This window comes from Malurus melanocephalus, unplaced genomic scaffold, assembly GCF_030028575.1.
Source record: "Malurus melanocephalus ecotype Western Australia unplaced genomic scaffold, MMel_1.1 scaffold_373, whole genome shotgun sequence".
Lineage (NCBI taxonomy): Eukaryota > Metazoa > Chordata > Aves > Passeriformes > Maluridae > Malurus > Malurus melanocephalus.
The window spans coordinates 31,048-51,057 of record NW_026623605.1 but is presented as its reverse complement, the minus strand read 5'-3'; the positions used below and the strand labels follow the sequence as shown (position 1 = coordinate 51,057).

At 47.1% G+C, this 20,010-nt stretch overlaps 1 protein-coding gene across 1 annotated transcript in view; it reads right to left on the bottom strand.

Moving 5' to 3' along the window:
* The window catches only part of PRKCH (protein kinase C eta), a gene marked incomplete at its 5' end in the record, with an annotated part of 85,172 nt that overhangs the window by 41,117 nt on the left and 24,045 nt on the right, over window positions 1–20,010 (bottom strand). Inside the window, 3 exons of the mRNA XM_057378775.1 lie at window positions 2,982–3,136; window positions 16,932–17,105; window positions 17,836–17,979. Coding sequence (XP_057234758.1) covers window positions 2,982–3,136; window positions 16,932–17,105; window positions 17,836–17,979 — 473 coding nt within the window. The remainder of the gene's footprint in view (window positions 1–2,981; window positions 3,137–16,931; window positions 17,106–17,835; window positions 17,980–20,010) is intronic.

Here is a 20,010-nt window from a genome sequence, read left to right as displayed (position 1 = left end):
TGAGGAGAAAACTCACTGAAAATTTCAGTTGAATCATCAATCATGAATCTCATCCTATGAGAGAACCAATCCAGCAGTAAGCCAAATTTTAACATTAAAAATTACATATAACCAAAATGTATCATCTGCTTCAGGAACCCCATTCTCAGGGATTTACAGCAGCAATTGCAAAAATATTTCAGTACAGCTATTTCAAATTGCTCATGTGTGGCTGAAAAAGGAATCAATGAATGCCTGATTTTAGCAGCCACCAGCACCATCCTGCCAGGCCACAGTGACAGGTTTCAGCTGCTTCTTGATGAACTTTCAATGCTGGCTCTCAAACCTCTGGTATTTCAGAGAAAACTCAGCTTTTGGCAGCACTCGTGGCAAACGCAACCTGACTTCCCAGGAAAACACTCATTGCACTGGTAAATGCAGATTCTCTCCTGAACTGCTCCATCTCAAAAGGGGCAAGGAAAAATTCACTATTACTTAGTTGAGCCCAGAAGAAAAACATGACCCAGGGCATTTTAGGCCAGCAATTCTCTTCCTCCACTGACCCTGGAAATCCAGAAAGAAGAGACATCTTCAAGAGCTTGTGGCAAAACCCCTTCTATAGGGTCAGGCTATTTCTGGTGTCTCTGCTCCCTAGGTGATCACTCAACATTCTGATCATAAAATCTGATCCAAAGTCCCTTACACGAGTGCAGTGATTCCATTCTGAGTGTCCYCTTCCACCCTACACTCGCTCCTAGAGCCTGGTGTTTGTGACCTGACTGCAGCCACCTCCAGCCAGTTGCTCTCTCCTCTTCCATCTTCCAGAACCCCAACTAATCTTAAGACACCAACAACCCCCCTGCAGATCTGCTCCATGCAAGATCAAAGCCYGTGCAGTTGTTCGGGGAGCTTTTCAATTACTCCTCCAGTTTCYATCATGAATTACAGCAGCACTTGAGGAGTGCCAAAACCCAGAGGGATCAGTTACTCCTGCCCTGTGACAGGCAGCAGGCTGGGGCACACGGGACAAGCTGTAAGCACACGGCATTACAGTGTGCACAGACCCAATTTTGCTGCTGAGTGATTGACAATCACTACTGGATGTCACTATTTTAAGGATAATGTCATTTGTGTAATTATCTGGCAAGGTCTCTCCTCAGCGGCTGGCATTATTCACAAGGGAAGAATTAGACTGAAATCCAGCTGCAGAGCAAGGAGATTTGCTATTCTACACAGACAATCACTGTGCTTTAGGAGCTCGGTAGTAGGGTATGTATCACTTGTCATTTTCATACTCTCAGGGCCAGAGAATATTAAAATGACACTGCTTCTCTATTTCACTGTGCCATATTTGTCATGTGAGTTCATACTTAAAAATATTTTAATATTCTCTGTCCTCACCTGACCATCTGTTCCTTACTGGAGCTCAAGCTAAGAAGAGACAGAGAAGCTGCTTTTACTTGACAGATTCTACCATCTCACCATCAGACAGGAAAGTGCCCTCAGCTATTCTGGTTTTAGAGAGTTCAAACCTGAGTTTATCTGCCTGGGGTAAAYGATGTAAAGTCCCAAACCAGACAGCATTTGGCCCAACCCACAGAAATGGCACTCCAAGAGCTGGACTGGGGTTAGAAGTGGTCCCAGCAGTACAACTGTAACCAAACAGCAAAAAAGAAAGATTTGATATTATTCTTTGCAGTGCTGGCATGCCACAAGCAGGACTGAGCAGGGCTACAGCAGACCATGSTCAAAAATGTGTGCTCTGCTGCTGGATTCCAGGTAACAGCATTCCAGAGGACAAAACTGTCCCCTCCTCCTTCCCAGTGTTCTGGACAGAGCGATGCCAGAGGTGCTCTGTGAAATATGGCAGAAAAAACCCTTTCTGCACAACCAGACTGTCTCAGTGCTGACACCTCCCTGCTCCAATGCCTTAGGATTTTAGCTTCTATATTTTTCATTTATCTGTATTCATGTGTCTCTTTGGTGTTCAGTGCTAAGATACCGTTCTTCCATTTTTAGACAAAACAATTCCTCTCTAGGCACAAAACTCAAGGACACCTCACTGTGCCAGGCCCCAAAAGGTGGAAACAACAGTGAATTGGGGGGAGCAAACTTGGAGTAAATTACTTCACTGGCTGCAGCTGCAATTGGAGGATTCACCCCCCCCGCCCCCGAATGCACTTGAAGGCCCTACAATAAGTAAAAATATATAAATATAACTGCTTTTTATTCTCTTAATTTTGTCTAGCCTCTGTTTTAGGTAAGCTGGATTTTAGGCATCAGCTACATCCAAGAAAAGACCTCTGGGGCACAAGAGAGGATTCTGGTCAAGTGGTCATGCTGCCCAGGGGGGCTCTGCACAGCAGCTCTGCTCTATGCCTTTATGCTTSAGATGACAGGGGAGCACTTCAGCAACACAGAAAGGAAAAAATATAACCAAACTGCCCCCTGAGTACAGAAAAATGACAAATAACAAAGGAGAGCTATGTATGGGAAAGAGCTTCCTGAGAACAGCCGTGAGACCTGGAGCGGAGGCAGTGATGCTCTGAGCCTGCTGCAAACAAAAAGATGCCAGACATGGACAGGAAGGAAAAACCCCTCCTGTAGGACTATAGCAGGAATGAAAACACTTTTGGTGGCTGAAATGAGTGGCACTGGAGAGGTATGTGAAATAAATAGGGTTTAAACGCAGTAGGGACTGCAGGCAGGCAGAGGCCTTGTTGTGAGCGGCACATATAGGCCTTGAAATAACGTGGCAMACACTATGGCAAAAGAGCCTTACATTCACCTCCCAGAAAATCTAGGAAGGGTTCATGTAATGCATTTCCCTCCTGGAAAATGGTGCACCTTGGCCAAAATGCACGGAAAATGTGGAGGGACTGCCATCCCAGCTGACAACTCATTCCTGGTGGGCAGCAAGCGACGCCTCTTTATTCAAACAGCAACTCCAGCTCTCATCTCAGCCGTGGGGCTCAAAAAGCAGGAATAAAACCAGAGCTCACCGGTAAATTATGCCTCTTTCATGGAGGAACATGAGAGCTGAGATAATTTCTGCAGCGTAGAACCGGGCTCGATCCTCGTCGAAGCGCCGCGACTTCTGGATGTGGAACATCAAATCGCCGCCGTTGACAAACTCCATCACAAAGAACAGGCGATCCTGCATGCAGGCAAACAAAAAAAAACGTGAGCAGCATTAATCACACCCTCACCCAGGCTTGGAGAAGTCTTGGTAAAACTATTATCTCCCAAAGAAAAACAGATTAGGTAAGCATAGACGGTGCGTGGGGGGAAAGGGTTTTTTTCAGGAAAAGTCAAGTTGATTTCAGGAGGATCTGTTAGTACCTCCTTGCCCTGCACTCCTCCCAAAAGTTTTGACCCCGGTTGTGAAAGGAATTCCTGCTCACATGTGGATTGGACATGTTAGTAGGGGTGTGTTCATCACTAATCAGGTCCCACTGGGTTTCTCTGAATCATCCTTAGCCTCCATCAGCAGGRAATGACACCCCTTCATCTCCCTGAGCTGAGTGGCACAAGAGAAATCTGCAAAAAATCCCTCACCCCCAGTAAACACCTCAGATCTCTGGGGAGAGCTGCTCCACAACACAATGCACATCACCAGACTGCAGCACTGTCTCGAGGATATCCCAACATTATTCCTGGAGAATGTGTGCTATTTTCCAGGATGGGATTTCCTGCCATACACACACATGGCAGATGCTTTTTGGGCTCTCAGGTTCCAGCTTTCCTCTGATTAACCTGCAGAGACCTCTGGGCGATAGAGGAACTGATAAAGATGAAGCACAAATAAAAGTTTCTGCTGAGCAGAAAAGCAACCTGTTTGATAAAGTTCAGCTCTTGATTAACCACAGCTGTTGGTCTCTGAGGTTTCTTTTTTGGCTTTGTTCTGGCYTTTGCAAAACCCAACAGATAGGGAGGCACTTGCTTAAGCTGAGTGCTCARCAGTGAGTAGGGGTTTCGTATCTGTTCAATTGATTGTGAGAGGAAGGACACAGAGAGCTTTGCCACAAAAACAAACCCTAGAATTGTTGCTGTCTAGTTCAAAAATTTATCTTAGCAATTGTTTCAGGACATTCTGTATTTATTGTTTCAGTTTTACTCCGAATATCAGAAACAAGCAGATTKGAAAACAGGCACAGAACTCAACTGAGACCATGCAAGCTTTCAATGGCAATATTTGTCCTTTTTTTCCCCACAAGCCTCTTCCCAGGTCTGATGTTAATTATCTACAAGCTACTTTTAAACCCTCTCTGAGTTTAAGAGGATAAGCATTGTCGTGCTGCACTTTCTGGCAGCCAGCCAGCTTGAAATGACTACTGGTATCAACATCTCGAGATGCACATGGCAGAAGGAAAGCAGCCAGAAATTCCTTCATTTCTCAATGGACACGAGCAGGAAAGCAAACACCTTGTGACACAAGGACAGCTTGCTCTGCACTGTTCTGCCCAACAGCTCCTTCTGGGCCTCTTCCAGAAGGTTAAGATCATTAAGATCATCATTAACTCATAGAATTATCTGGGTTGGAAARGACCTTTAAAGATCATCAACCACTAATGCAACTCTGCYAAGCCCACTACAGAACCATGTCCCCAAGTGCCACACATCTTTTAAACATCTTTTAGGATGGTGACTCCACCACAGCCCCTGGCAGATTGTTCCAGGCAGCCTGACCACCCTTTCAGTGAAGAAATTGTTCCTAAGATGAAATCTAAACTTCTCCTGGTGCAACTTCAGACCATTTCCTCTCACCCTGTCCCTGTTCCCTGGGAGCAGAGCCTGACATGCCCCTGGCTGCCCCTCCTGTCAGGGAGTTGTACACAGCCAGAAGGTCTCCCCTGATCCCCCTTTTTTCCAGGCTGAGCCCCTCCAGCTCCCTCAGCTGCTCCTCATCAGACTCATGCTCCAGACCCTTCTCCAGCTCTGTTGCCCTTCCCTGGACACACTCCAGCACCTCAATGTCCTTCTTGCAGTGAGAATCCCAAAWCTGAACCCAGAATTCGAGGTGCAGCCTCACCATTGCCCCCAGCACTCTCACAACCCCACTGCAGCACCAAGGCCACGTGTCAAATGCCATCTCCAGTCCATACAAACACCAGCTCATTGTTCCACTCTGTCTTTATTAGAGGGCACTGAAAGACACCCGAGTTTTTCCATGGCAGCAATTTGAGCCAGAGCAGCACAGACTGTGCAAACCCCAGCAGCCTTGGCTCTTCAGCCCACATCACCCTTCTAATGCCACATTTCACTGCAGCTGGCTGTTCTGCTCCTTGCCAGTCGGGCTGGCTTTTCCATCTCCATGTTAGTCCTTCCCACCTCCTTCCTCGCAGATCACTCCACATGACACAYGCTGATCTAGCCCAGCTTGTCCAGGCATCTCCTCAAGCCCACACTCAAAAAAGAAATCCCTCTTGCCAGATCCCCAACAGGAAGCAATTTAATTTACCAGCAGCCTAGTGTGTGCATTTCTGTAAGTGATACATATACTTGTATAAACATGCACGCACTTGGGTGAACACATGGATTTTCTACTCTTCCCTTAAAGGTGACCTTCAGGGAAACAAAGTCAACTCTTTTTATCTTAAAACATATATATTTACCATTTCCAGTGCAGGCAAAGCTTCACAGCCCACCTCAGAATTCTGGATGCATTCATTTCAACTGTGATGCTTAAAGGAAGACACTGCTTCTTTCTCAAATTTTCAGGGGAGCACCAGAACAGCTGATTTTAAAACTCACATTACTGCTGCCATGGAATTAGCAGCTTTTTGCTAAAAACKGCTCTTGCTTCACACTAACTGCAAACCTGAGTAAATATCACTGCACGTGTTACACAGTCACACCCACCCACAGGCTCGTTTCATTGGCCAAGCATAAATGCAGAAATGCAGAACTTTGGGCTACTCCATTTTTTTCAATTTTTTTTTTTTTCAAAATTTTTTTCAATTTATTTTAAGGAGGTCGAGCTTATTGTCTGCCCATTTTACTAACATTTATAAATCCCACAGGGCTGCTGAAGAAATGAGCAGGGTGGGCATCACAACTGGTTTATTATGCAGCATTTGTCCATTGCTTTGCTACATGCCTGGAAACAAGAATCAGGAAAATCAGCACTAATGACCATCCTTTGGGAGAAAGCATCACAAAGCCAGGCAAGGCCTCCCATTTTTAATCTTTAGGAAGACTATCAGCTTGACAAACTGCGAAGAACAACCACTGTCCCAGGAATCATTAAGAAATAAAATAAACAGTGGTATCCTATTAAAAAAAAAAAAAAGAAAAAAAAGAAGGGGAAAGGAAAAGAGAGGAAGAGAAGGAAGGAGAAGGAGGGAAGGGGAAGGGGAAAAACAAGGAGAAGAAAGGGGGAGAGGGAGGAAGGGAAGAAGAGGAAGGGAAAAAAAGAGCAAAGAAGAAAAAAAAGAAAGAAGGCAATTTGCAGCCGGAAGAGGAAGGCCAAGTAAACAACATCAAAAGGGGCCACAAAAAGTAAATCTTAAAACAGCATATAGTTCAGACATTTGCAAATTTGACCTGACCTAAGAGTCAGTTCAACATCTCCTTTCTCAGGGACTACCAGCGGGAATTAGGAGGAGTTGAAAGCTGGATTTTTTTTTTTTTACAGTTCTTAATGCTGAACTCCCCACGTGTCGATTTTTCTATTGTGCATTGCCCAGAAGTCTCCCTGATCTGGTATCTCTGTTTGACGTAGCAARAAAGGAGCATTTGAGTCAACAGGAAACACTGACACCAAAGGCTTCACAGCAAGTGGCAGCCGCGGGAGGAAATCACATTGCACCATTCCTGGACGGGGATCAAGATAATAAAGTCTGAGAGCAATTGTTACTGTAAATTAAAGAAACACTTGGAGGAAACAGAGTCCCAGGGATTGGGTGGGTTCATTTCAAGGCTGGCCTACACCTAGGGATTAACCCTGACAATTTCCGTGTAAGAGAGCTGGTTGGGGGCTTCTTTTGTTTGTCTGGGGCTTTTTTTTTTTTTATTTTTGGTTTGTTTTGGAGGGTTTTTTTTGTTTCTTCTTTTAAAAAAATTATTTGTTTTAAATTCAGTTTTCCATCCCTATTTGTTCACCTATTAGCAGGATGTTGGAAGCCCAGCAGATTCTGACAGCAGTTTCATTTACCCATTATATTTGTTCAGTGTCTTAGAGGAGGTTTGGTGGGGCTTGAAAAGAGTCCCTGACTGCAAAAGCCACCGAGGACAATCCACACASTGGTTACTGCCCCTTGCAACCACTGAAATCCATCTCAACCAYCACCTCAGCCCTCTGTCTTCACCAGCTCTACAAAGCTATTCTGGATTCTCATACTTTTCCTCTTTGTCATCACAGGGGAAGAAAAAATAATCCACATTTTATTAAAAGAGCATCCTTTCTCTCCCTGTGCCCAAAAAGGACAGTGATGGCCAACTTCTACCCTCTTGTAGTTAAAAGTCATAGCTGATATCCATGTACAACCCACACAAGACCAAAGACCTCAGAAAACAGCTGGGACTTTATATCTAATCAACAAAAGCCCAACTTTACCCCCCCAAAAATATCACCCTGGTTAAGAAATTCCGCTTAGTTTGCATTTCATCTTTTTGGAAATCATTAATGCACACAGCTCCTTAGCAAATCAGCTGTGGGCTCAATCTGAGTTCACCGAAGCCAAAGGGTTTCCCCAAGAAAACAGGTTTTTTTTTTTCCCCTGTTTTGGCAGTTTATGCTCTGCAGAGCAGAAGGCARGCTTTCCAAACCATCCCCAAACAGAGACAGCTGTGTCGCTGCTTCCCAGAGAAACTTTATTGTTTCAAAAAAAGAGTAGCAGGGCTCAGGGAGCTTGCAAGCAAATTATTACAAGATAATTACAAGAGCTGGCAGGCTTTCTCAGCATTCCCAATGTTCTCCCTTCGTGGTCCACAACCCCCACACAAAGCAAATGTGCCCCAGGTCTTGCTGGGAGCGAGCAAATAAGCCGTGGTTTCTCAGTGCTGGGCTCCAGAAAGCCACATGTCCAMGTCCCCAGCAGTGCAAGTGGCCATCTGTATCTGGGTCAAGGCACTGCASAGCACAGGATCCACAGGAGGAATAAAAAACACAGGTTTTGTAACTGAATATTAATCTTTGTAGGAGTCTCAGAGGTTGCTCTGGGAGGAAATGTCTGTGCTCCACATGCAGCCCTCCACAGAATCGATGAATTCCTGTTGGAAATGCCTCCCCATCCATACCCAGCCCTCCACAGAATCGATGAATTCCTGTTGGAAATGCCTCCCCATCCATACCCAGCCCTCCACAGCATTCATAGATTCTATGAATTCCTGTTGGAAATGCTTCCCCTCCCTCCCTGTGCTCTTTAACATCCTCATGAGGGGAAGCAGAAGAGCAGGCACCAATCTCTTCTCTCTGGTGACCAGCGACAGGACCCGAGGGAATGGCCTGAAGTTGTGCCAGGGGAGGTTTAGGCTGGATAATAGGAAAAGGCTTTTCACCCAGAGGGATATTGGGCACTGGAACAGGCTCCCCAGGGCCGTGGTCACAGCACCAGCCTGACAGAGCTCAAGGAGGGTTTGGGCAATGCTGTCAGGCACAGGGTGTGACCCTTGGGGTGTCCTGTGCAGGGCCAGGAGCTGGACTCAATGATCCTGATGGGTCCCTTCCAAATCAGCCTATTCCATGATTGTATGATTCCATACCCAGCCTATTCCATGACTGGAATCTCTATGATCCTCAGCCTATTCCATGATTTTATTATTCCATACCCAGCCCTTCACAGAATCCATCAATCCTATGAATTCCTGTTGGAAATGCCTCTGTGGCCCAAGGCAGCGCTGCGCCCTCAGGAGCAGCTCCYAGCTCCAGGGTTAGGGAGGCCAGGCTGTCCAGGGTGGTTACACACAATTTCAGCCCCAGGGAGGATCYCAGGTGTCTGTGAACAGGCTCACCATGAAGCAGCACCACAACAACCCCCACACAAACACGTGTGTGAGCACAAGAGCAGATCCAGTGAGCTCAGCCCCAAATTTCCGCACAAAGCCACTCGTTCCTGACTGCAATGGAGCAAGGCAGGGACTGATGCCAGGGGAAGATTTGGTCCTTTGATTTCAAATCACAAATCAAATCAAGGAACGTCTCTGCCCTATGCTGGCTCAGCTGGAGCCCCCTGTAAGCCATAGATGATGGCCATGGCGTGGCTCAGCAGAGAGGCAGCAGGTTTTACAGCCATCTGCTCGCCRAGCTGCTCCATGAGCTGCCCTTCCTCCCTGCTCCAGGGGATGCAGAGACACCTGCCAGCCCCAGGAACCACTCCTGCCTTGGGGAACCAAGCCACAAACAGCACATCCAGCCCTGGGGCTGCCCAGATGAGGGATTGCTGTGKGATGCAGCTGAACGGCTGAGAAAGGGAAGGGTTCTTTCTTCTGTGGTTTTGGGGRTTATTTTAAGCTAAAAGGAGGTGCAGAGAAAATTGAGCACACTCAGAATGGGCACAAGGTGCATGTGGTGTCTCRTCCAGGCCAGGCAGCTGCTGAACACATTTCTGAGAAGCTCAGGTCAGTTCCTCACACCAGGCTGGTTTTCAGCTCCTTCAGCAGAGTCACCAACCACTGCCACAACCACGTGCAGAACCAACACTGAGCTTATTCCACAGGAGCTCAACAACAACCACCACAAACCAGGGCGAGCTGAAGGGATTGCCACTTGCCCCAGGGGCAAAAAAAAAAACCCAAAACAAAACAAAAAAAAAAGCCAAATCTAACTGTATCCTCCAAATTCCTGCCTCTATTTTTTTAACCACTTGGCTGAAGTTTCAAGCTTGTGTGCTGGGGTGTTTTTGTAACAGGCAAATTCAGTCATTTGTGTGGAACACTGCATCTTCTGGGGTGTTCCAGTGAACCATACACAYATCCTTCCTCCTCATCCCCTTCCTGCAAGACAGCCTAACTCACAGATTATCAGGTCATCTTTTCACTAGAAACTTTCACACAGCATTATGAGCAAAAGGATGATTATTTTCTTGTTTATCTGTATCTGTTCCATTTGAAACAAAACCAGACCCAAACTAGAAAAAAACCCCAAAACTCAGATAAGACAACCAATTAAATTCGGCACAAAAATGTCTTGTTGTTTAATCCCAATTAAAAGACAATCATTAAAATAAAATATTAAAAGAACACAAAACAAATTGAAAGATGGAGCAAAACAAAATCTTCCCCTCCAGACCTTTTTAAAATGGTATGAAAACGACATAAACATTCCTTCCCACCTGAAAGATTAAAAAAAATCAAAGGGCTGTCTGAACTTAGATGGGAATAAATTGAGAAATAAGGAACTACCTTGTTTATAGTATATCACACTGTAGACATTACMTGCTAATCAAAGATTTATAGGACATCTGCACCCCTCAGCTGGCTGCTGGCATCTTGGTGTCTCAGAAGAGAATAGCCCTGTAAATATGTTTTTTTYACAGCCCTCAGTTCAGAAAAAGGCTACTGAAATTGGTGTTTTCAGCTTGGAGCAACCAACCTGCAACAGCTCCTGTTTTACAAAATACTGAGCTCTGCAGGATTTGCTGCCTCAGGGAGGGCTGGGGAAGGCTAGAGACCTCAACAAGCTCTGCCAAAGGTCTTCAGGAAAATTAAGAGTGCCAAAACACCCAAAAGCCACTTGGAAACAGCCTGCTGTGAGGCTTTGTGAATCACCTTCTCACCTCAAACATCACCTGGAAAGCAATACGACTCAAAGAGACTGAAACCTAAAGCACCACTTGCTCCTCTCTGAGCTATTATTGCTTTTGTTTTTTCCTTCCCCTTCCTCCTCAATACTGACTGGCACCTGCTTGCTCAGGCTGCTTGAGAGCTTTTTCCATTTTGATCCCTTTTTATGCCACAACTTCCTTGATTTTAAGGCCAAAAACATCAGTTTCACATACTGTGGCTAAGCATAGGCAACACAGTCAGCTACCCTCGCACCGAGCCTGGTGATTTGTCCAGGCTACAGCCTCTCCACCACGCTCCTGCAGATGGAGAYAGGCATTTATACCATGAAAATGCAAGTATCCAAAGTCCCTCGGCCATCTGGGGTCAGAAAGTGACACTGGGGAGCTATGACACGATGGTGGCAGCTGACCCTTCCAACCCTGCAGCTCATGTTTTCACCTCAGCTCACATCGCCACCGTGCACGGCCCGAGCGCGGACACGCAGCAAAGTTCACAGATTAGAGTCAGAAATGTCAGCCTGATCTTGTTTCACCTCCTGCCTGCAAAAAAAAAACAACCCTAGCCTCAAATGTTCCTGCAAGGAAGTGACCACTGCAAGGTGTCACTGCACATGGCAGAAAAAGCAGAGCCAGCAGAGTGGGCAGCGGAGGGTGGCACTGACAGCTGGAACCAGCAAACACATCAGGGGGTTCTGGTGGAGCTGGGCACTGTCACGCCACAGAAAGATGGACTTTCCTCCAGCCTGGGCTATTCTGAGCCAGAGGAAAGCAGAAACCAGCTGTCTTTGCTGTGGTCACCAAGCCATGGCGAGGGCACCATGGCACACACAGCTGCAGAGGCTGCACAAGGGGAAGAGAGGAAATTCCCCTGTACCTCCCTAGCCAAGAGTCCCCCAAAACCAACCTGCCACCCCAGATAAAGCTCAACTCAAGCTCCTTCAAGCCTGACTTGCAGCAGAATGGTTTGGGGCTAACACAGGTCTCAGTTCTGAAGAATAAAAGTCTCGATGCCTGCAGAAAAGCATCCAAAAAGTGCATTTGGCTGTCACGTGAATACACACACCGAGTTGTGCCTCCACGCCATGCCAGAGAGGGAATGCTGTGGGTTCAGAGCCTGGGAGCAGATCAAAGCCATCCTCTCTGCTCCCAAAGGGCTCCCTCTCAGTGCCTTTCAAAGAGAACATCAAAGAGGCCTCACTGCTTCCTGAACGCCCACCAGCGCACTCCAAAGTCTGTGTCAGGGCACTTGCTCATCTCCCAGAGCCCYGGGAGGCTGTCACTGCCTCTCCAGCCTCCCTTATGTCCACCACACTGGGCTCTGCCCTGTGCTCCACCCCTCTGGGGGCACTGGAGTGGCTGATGCTGGACATCCCCTGGAGGGATCATGACCAAGGACTCCCCTGGCCATACAAGGGCACTTACACCTTCCTTTTGGCACCTGGGGGCAGGAGGTGSGTGAGCTGCTGCTTCTCAGCCCCACCACTTTGGCTCCAGGGTGGTTTGGCTCAATGCCCCTGCTGAAGGCTCCAGATCAGCTCCAACACCTCTAGGAAGTGAAACACAGGCTCATCTCTCTAAACAACTCAGTGACCCATGACAGGATGACCACGCTGACCCTGACAGAACAGCCTGAGTGCCCCAAAAGTCAGAGGAGATGCAGAGAAACCTTCCCTTTCCATGCTGAGAGYACTCCATCAGCCCACAGGCAGTGAAGGGGACACAAAAAGCTGCGTGCCAAACACTAGGCTGCCCTCGTAAAATGGGACCAGTTCAGTGATTATTCTGTCTTGGAGTCCCAGGCCAGTCCTGCCTGGCTTGAATAGCCCCCCTGCTCGTTATTATCTTGAAGGACGCTCGTTATAGAAAATCACGTCCCTSTGCCAAGTTCTTGTGTCTCACTATTTTTGGAACAACAAGGGCAGGCTCTGAACCTCAGCAACTGCCAGCAGAGCCAGAGGGAAAGCAAATCCATATAATGATCAGGCTGGCTGACRGGGACAGTGCTGGGAACAGCATCGCCTGCGGGACAGTCCCCTGCAAGGACCCTTTGGTCATGAGGAAAGGGATAAGGGCAATAAACATAAAACCCAGAAGCTATTCCACACCATTTGCATGGGAAGCTGATCTCCCCCAGCCCTTTCCATTCTCATGYATATGAGTGGAGACAAAAGGATTTAAAAGCAAACCACCTGTGCAGGAAGGATGGCTCCTAAACCCCAAAGAGGACAGGACCTGCCTACTGCAAACTGATTTTAATTAAAACATTCCAGGATTCACATTCCCCAGGATTACATTACTGACTTAGCTATTTATACATACAGCCTTTTTCACCCCCTGTAGGTCAGTATTGTTGAGGTGTTGGATGACACCAGTGTCAGGTAAAAGGAAACAAACACTTTTGGGTGCTTGTGACCCCTAATGCAGGATCCACGATTATCCACAGGTCCCAGCACCTGTCAGCAACTTAAAGATTACCTGAGAGGAAGCATAATCCCCTCTGGCACTACAGAATTACTCTAATGCCCTAGAAAAAGCAGAGGTAAATGGCTTAGGCAAGGTGGAAAGCTCACAAGGCAAGGCCATCAATTTAAAAAAATTWAAAAAAAMCAGAGAAGTGGTGAGCAAGGAAGACCACCCACAGATGTAGCTGGAGAAGGACTTAAATTGCCTCTCTGCAGTGGAGGAGTTGGACTCTTTCCTTGCCTCTCACAGAAAGAAATCCGGAGGTGCAAGCCCAAAACTGCCCAGCCCATTGCTGGGCACACAGATGGCCACATCCAGCCCTGGCCAGATCCCTGAGCAGCTGATGTTTCATCTTTAGGCTCTGAAAAGTGTGACCCACAGCAGGCAGAGGCAGCCCTTGCAGCTCCTACCACCTAGTGGCTGCAGGACTGAGCCCTGATGAGCCAGGAGCCCACCAAGGGCAGATAAAGCCACCCTGGCTAGTGGACACCGCTCACGCTGCAGCTGAGACTAAAGCAGGCTCACACYGAGCACAGAACAAGGAAATCCTTCTGAAAACTATCAGCAGCCAATGAAAGCTCAGAAAAACCTCAGCCAGCTCTAAAATAGGCAAGCAGAAGTGGCAACAGTATAGATGAACTCAGGTAAGGCACTGCTGTGTCGGGTCCTTGTGCCAGCTCAGCTGATCACAGGATCACAGAAYGGTTTGGGTTGGAAGGGATGGTAAAGAAGATCTCATTCTAACCCTCCTGCTATGCACAGGGACACCTTTCACTCAGCCAGGCTGCCCAGAGCTTCATCCAGCCTGSCCTTGAGCACTTCCTGGGATGGGGCATCCCTGGAATAACGCCGCATCCCTGGCACCACACRACATCTCACCCCACAGCACAGACACATCCCRGGCTGTTAAASCMACCCCAGGCTGCCTAAACCATGAGYTTGGGTTGGGATWTTGTAAAAGAACCAGAGTGCAGATGGCTCTGGATCCAGCCAGACCCTCAGACCCTTTGACTCCTCTGTCCCCAAACTGCAGCAGCATCTCTGGCGCTTCCAAGAACCTTCCTTTTGAGTTTCCACTATTTCCTCTTGAATGGGAGTGGGGAGGCCATAGCTGCCCACCCCTGCTCTAGGTGCAGCCAGGCAGAAGAGACAATGACTCTCCCGAGCTCCTGGAGCAGCCCAGTCCATAATTTAGTTCACATTCCATGGGGCTGCACTGCTGGTTCAGACTGAACCTGGCACCCTCCATAAGCTCTGGGTACCTTCCAGCTGGGCCACTGCTCTGCCAGTCAGTCCCAGCCTGTCCTGATCTTATGGCATCAGACTTACCTATCTTTACAAATAGTGAGAAGCCTCCAGATGGCCAGCTCTGAAAATATTCCTAAAGGCAGGCCCCACAGGTCATTATGTATCCAGGATCTCCATGGCAGACCGGAGTCATGCTTTGTTTCTTATAACATCAGCCAATAATTCCACGTTTTCAGAGTCTGGGCTGTATCTGTGGTGCATGTGATGTGGTTTCCATGCAACTGCAAGTGAAACTGGGTATTTGTGCTACTATGCCCCCAGTCCTTAACTTTTTTAATATGGCTGCAGGATGACATTTTGAATAAGTGGCTACTCTTCTTATACCTACAATTTTAATTTTTTTTTCCCTGCCAAGTTCTTGTTAATGGCAGGCTATCCCCCTGCCATACAAAAACCAAGCAGAAATCCTAAATTTGTGTCAGCCTGGTTAAGCCCTCGTGGAAGGATTCTGTCCAGAGAACAGCTTGATATTGCAATCACTTCTCTACTATAGCAAAGGGGTTTAATTGTGCTTTTATAAGCAATTTAAATCTGGTTATTCTGGATTGAAAAGGGTGTCACTGAGTGCAGACCATGGGCAAAAGACATCATTAACCACCCTTATTTGAAATCTATGGGGTTTTTTTTGTGAACACTTCCCTTTTTGGTGTTTTTTACCATCAGAGGGAAGTGGTTTACTGTTACAGACAGTTCAGACAATGAAGCAAAGTGGGATTCAAGTAAAAGAGGAACCCAGGAAAGACTGGAAATAGCAGGGTTCTGCTAYAYRAGCAGCACTCCCTCAGCACCATTCYAAGGACTGACCAGCTCTGTGTTCAGGGCACCAAGGGCTGAGGAGYTCTTCCCTCTGCTCCTCTGATGACAAGCTGGTCCAGAAATTCCTGCTCCAGGCTGCTCTACTCTTTAGCAACTCCTTTTAATTTCCAGTCTAACTGTACCCATGGCCAGTCTAGACTCATTTAATCTTAGCCAACATCTTGACAGCTTTGTTTCCCTCCTCAGTATTTGACATCTGCAGACATCAATCAGATCCTCTTTTTGCTCTCAATTTGCTAGTCTAAACAGGCTGAGTTCTCCCCTTCTCTTCCTCTTTGCAAAAGACTCTGCAATTACTTCACCAGCCCAGAAGACCTTGCCTGCAGATCCCACAGCAGACTACACTCAATTTTTCTCAGCAYGAGACAGTGCTCACACAGTGACCTTGAATCTTCCCTCAGTTCATGGGAAACACTCTGCACAGCCCAGGAGCACACTTGGAATTTTCACATCTACACTGCAAATTCAGTCAGCAAAGCCATAGCAACAAGTGGAAAAACTCACAACTGCCCTCAAACATAACACATCAACATTGGACATTTCTGATATTTCAGGAAAGCCATTACAAGTTGAAATATCACGAAATTAAAGTTTCCTTGGTTACTAGTGACAACAGTGAGCTTTAAGTTTTGTTTCTGCTATACAGCACAGCTGCTGTGTGAACCACGTGAGTTGGGTATGAAATAAAAAACCAACACAAACCACCTCATTTCCATTAGGTGAGTCTACTCTAGGGCTCCACCCTAAATGAGCACAATTTTTCACCTCCATAGCTGGATGTTGCATCACCCCAGTGAAAAGAGAAATGGGTGGGTGGCAGAATACGTTTGTCTGCTCTTTTTTTTGTTGTTTTTTTAAAGTATTTTGGGCTTATGTAGGAGGAGCGAAGCTGCAATTAGAAGGGCAAGTTTCTCCTGCCTCAGTTCTAAGAGGAAAACAAGCTCTGCTGCCCTTTAGCAAAGAATAAAATGCAACTGGAAAGGAGCCCAGGCAGTTTTGAAGAGCTACACTGCAGAAAATGSTTTGGTCCTAACAACAGCTTAGCTGAGGGACTCCCAAATTCACCATGCCATACATGGCTGTGGCCACTGCCTCCATCTCAGCTACTCCTCCCTTCCCCAGCCACACCAGCAAGAAGCTGGTGAACTCAGAAGGATCTTTTATTCAGCTCTGAGCAGCCTGCAAAAGCTGGCAGAGACAGGAGGCTGCCCCCGGCTCCAAGTGCAAATCTTTAAGTTTGCAGAAAATTCAACGCAAATGTAGCCCTGTTAAAAATTCAGGCAGCAACAGGGCAGAGCCTGAGATCCCACAGCAACCAGAGGACACTGCAGGTGGGCAGACATTGACACTTGGAAACATTCAAAGGCACAAAGATGTTTCTAGGGAAGACACAGAGAAAGGTTTTGTGCCTGACCAATTTGCTAGGGAACTTAGAGAAAACCAGGATTTTGTTTGCCAAATGCCCAGCAGATGTTAGGGATGGAATATAGCACAGTGCTGTGCTCATCCTTGAGCAGAGAGGCTTCTCCTGGGTCTGAGGTGGAYATTTATCACAGGCCAGGGGCCAAAGGCACAGCAGGGCTCCTCCTGCCWGCCAGTGACAGCAGGAAGGCTGGGCACTGCCTGGGCTGTACTCACAGGAGTCTGGAAGCAGCAGTAGAGCTTGGTGAGGAAGGGGTGGTTCCGTGCCAAGGACAGGATGCGTTTCTCTGTCATGGTGCACTCTACATCGTCATCCTGCAGAATGACATCCTTCTTCAGCACCTTCACTGCGTACAGCTGCCCACTCTCCTTCATCTTGGCAAGCATCACCTAAACCAAAAGGGAGTGTGAATGGCAAGGGCTGAGCTCTCTGAGCAGTACAGAGCCTCTCACACCTTCCCAGGCTGGAAAGGTCAGTTATCTCACGAGCTTGTGGACCACAGTGAGCCAGCCTGTCATCAGTGTGCAATCAATGACACTGCCTGCAGCAGCCTGCTCCAGACACAAATACCCACACAAAMACCAGCTGTGGGTTAAAGAAGGTTAAAGAAGGGCACCCACTGTGCCAGGACAAACTGCCTGAGCACGGCCATCCATCCCACCTCCTTCCTCAGTCATAAAACTCAAACACAAACTCTTTCCCATCAGCTTCGTGGCAAAGCAGAGAAACAAAACCACCATCTCACCACATTTGAAACCAYTGCCTTGCTGCCTTTAAAGGAGAAGTCTTTACATGCTCCAAGAAACGCTGCCCAAACGGGTGTTAACGCACACACTTGCAGCTCCTGGTATGGGCCCTGGCATGCAGCTGTTCCCTCAGGTGCTAACTTCTTTCTTTTTTGTGATATCCAAATCTTCACTTTGCTGTCAGCTTTCTTTCTCTTCTCTTTTCTCCCTGCTCTCTGCAACCAACTTTGTTGCACAAAGCAAGTACCACTTAATACTCACTCTGAAGTGCCACTGGACAGCCTGTGCCATTTTATGAAATCAYTTCACCTATCTTGAGGCTTCTTAAACAAGGAATATGATTTCCCACAACTGAGCCACGAGTAACTCTCACCTTTCCAAAGCTTCCCTTTCCCAACACACGAAGGAAGGTTAAGTCTTTGATCCCAAGTTTGCTTTCTGAACTTTCACTAATGTTGTTGCCGTCCTTCAGGCTGCCTTTTCCCTGATGCTTCAACGTGGATCTCGAAACCAGTTTCTGTGGAAGAAAGCAAAGTGTCAGTCTGCAAAAGAATTGTACTTCTGCCTCAGAGGTGCTCACAGGTAGTCAACCCACCAAGCAGGGCATATGGGACCTGTCCAGGGCCATTTTATGGCTTCTGGTACCATCACACAGCTGCCATGTGTGACCAGCCAAACGTGGCACTGCTCAGGGCTGTGCTGAGATGTCAACACCAGCTCCTGATCTGGGCATTTTGGGCTGTGAACACTGCTCAGCAGATCAGAGACAATCACAGAATATGCTSAGTGGGAAGGGACCCACAAGGATCGAGTTCAGCTCCTGGCCCTGCACAGGACCSTCCCCAAGAGGCAAGGCKGGCYCTCTCYATCCTTATTCCCCACAAAAAGAAAGAGAATGAGTGGGGATATTCAAGTCTCCTATCTAACAGCAAAGCAAGGAGGACTGCTTCATTTCTGAAACAGCCAAAGTGCTGGTGAGATCTAGAACCCTGGCAGATTTCACCTGAATTTCTCACATTTCTACCTGATTTTAAGACTCTTACTCAAAGCTCAGTTCAGTGGGACCCCAACTTCAAAAMATGCTTTTTTCTCTCATCTGGGCTGCTGGTTTGCTCCACTGCTCTGAATTTGATGGAAAGTTGTTCATTCCACACCAGCAGCGAGGTGCTGCATATTCAGGAGKTGTACCAGCATTAGCACACATTTCTAGAGCTTGTAATTCTGAAGCACATAAAGATCAAGCCAACCTCCAGTGCCCTCTGCTCACAGCTCCCAGGTATGCATGTGCACACAAAACGAGCGCTTCTACTCAGGGTATTGGGGTGAACCAAGTCACACGGACTGCGTGAGCTCCATCTTGTGACTATTTTGGTGTACAGCAAAGTTCCTCCTGTGCAGGGGATTGGTCACCACGGGMAAAGCACCAAGAGCAGTCACGGCAGCTCAGAATGGTTTGGGTTGGAATGAACCTTCAAGACCAWCGAGTTCCAACTCCCTRCYATRGGCAGRRACACCTTCYACTAGACCAGGCTKCTCYMAASCCCWTCCAGCCTGATCTKGAACACTTTCAGGGATGGRACAATCACAGCTTCTCTGKGAAACCTGTGCCAGGGCCTCACCAGCCMYACAGTAAAGAATTTCTTCCTAATATATTATCTAAATCCACCCTCGTTCAGCTTAAAGCCATTCCGAGCTATCCCACAGCAAAGTATGAACACTTTTCTAGACCCTTTAGCTCTCAAATAACAAGAAGATATCATTAAACACCAAGCAGAGATCTTTTTTTTTTCTATTTTCATCTCCTTTTGATGTGCAGATGATGCAAACAACAAGTGWTAACAAGTGCTGATTTTTGCAGAACCGAGAAGGGGGTTTGGGATYTCCCTGTAATTCCCAGGATAACTGTCCCCCTGAACTGCTACAGGGAGAAGAGCAAAGATAAGAGTCTGCTATAAACCAGCTGAAATCAAAAGGGGCAGCACATCCTAATGAACCTGCTAGGCTGATACAGCACGATGTGACTGCTGGCTGATTGTATGAGAAGATTTATCACATCTGGAAAATATGCTTTGAGTCTTAATATTCTCTTTTTGTTGCATTCACAGGGACCGCAGATTTTTCGGCCAGGGATGTAGTGAAGAGTGAAATGCTTTTCCCCAAATCCCACAGAAAAACAGTGATGAAGCTAGGAAGAGAAATAAGGTCCTTCATGAGCCACATATGCAGACAGCATTAACACTTCAAGTGACAAAAAAAAAACCAAAAAAAACCACATGGCATGAATTATATTGATATCACTAATCAGTTAAGGTGTCTTTTTCTGCTCTCATTTGTGACAAGCAGATAAGAGTGCTGAAGAATCACAGCAGTGTGRAACATAAGCACATAGCAAAGCAACATCTAYAGATTAAAGCCTGGATACCAGACAYCCATTTTCCAGGTGAAACCTCTGCCACAAGCCACAGAACTATTCCTGCATCCACCACCCAAACCCACCTGTCCTATGGGAAGCCTCTGCCTTCTCCTTCCCCCATATAAAAACTCCTTT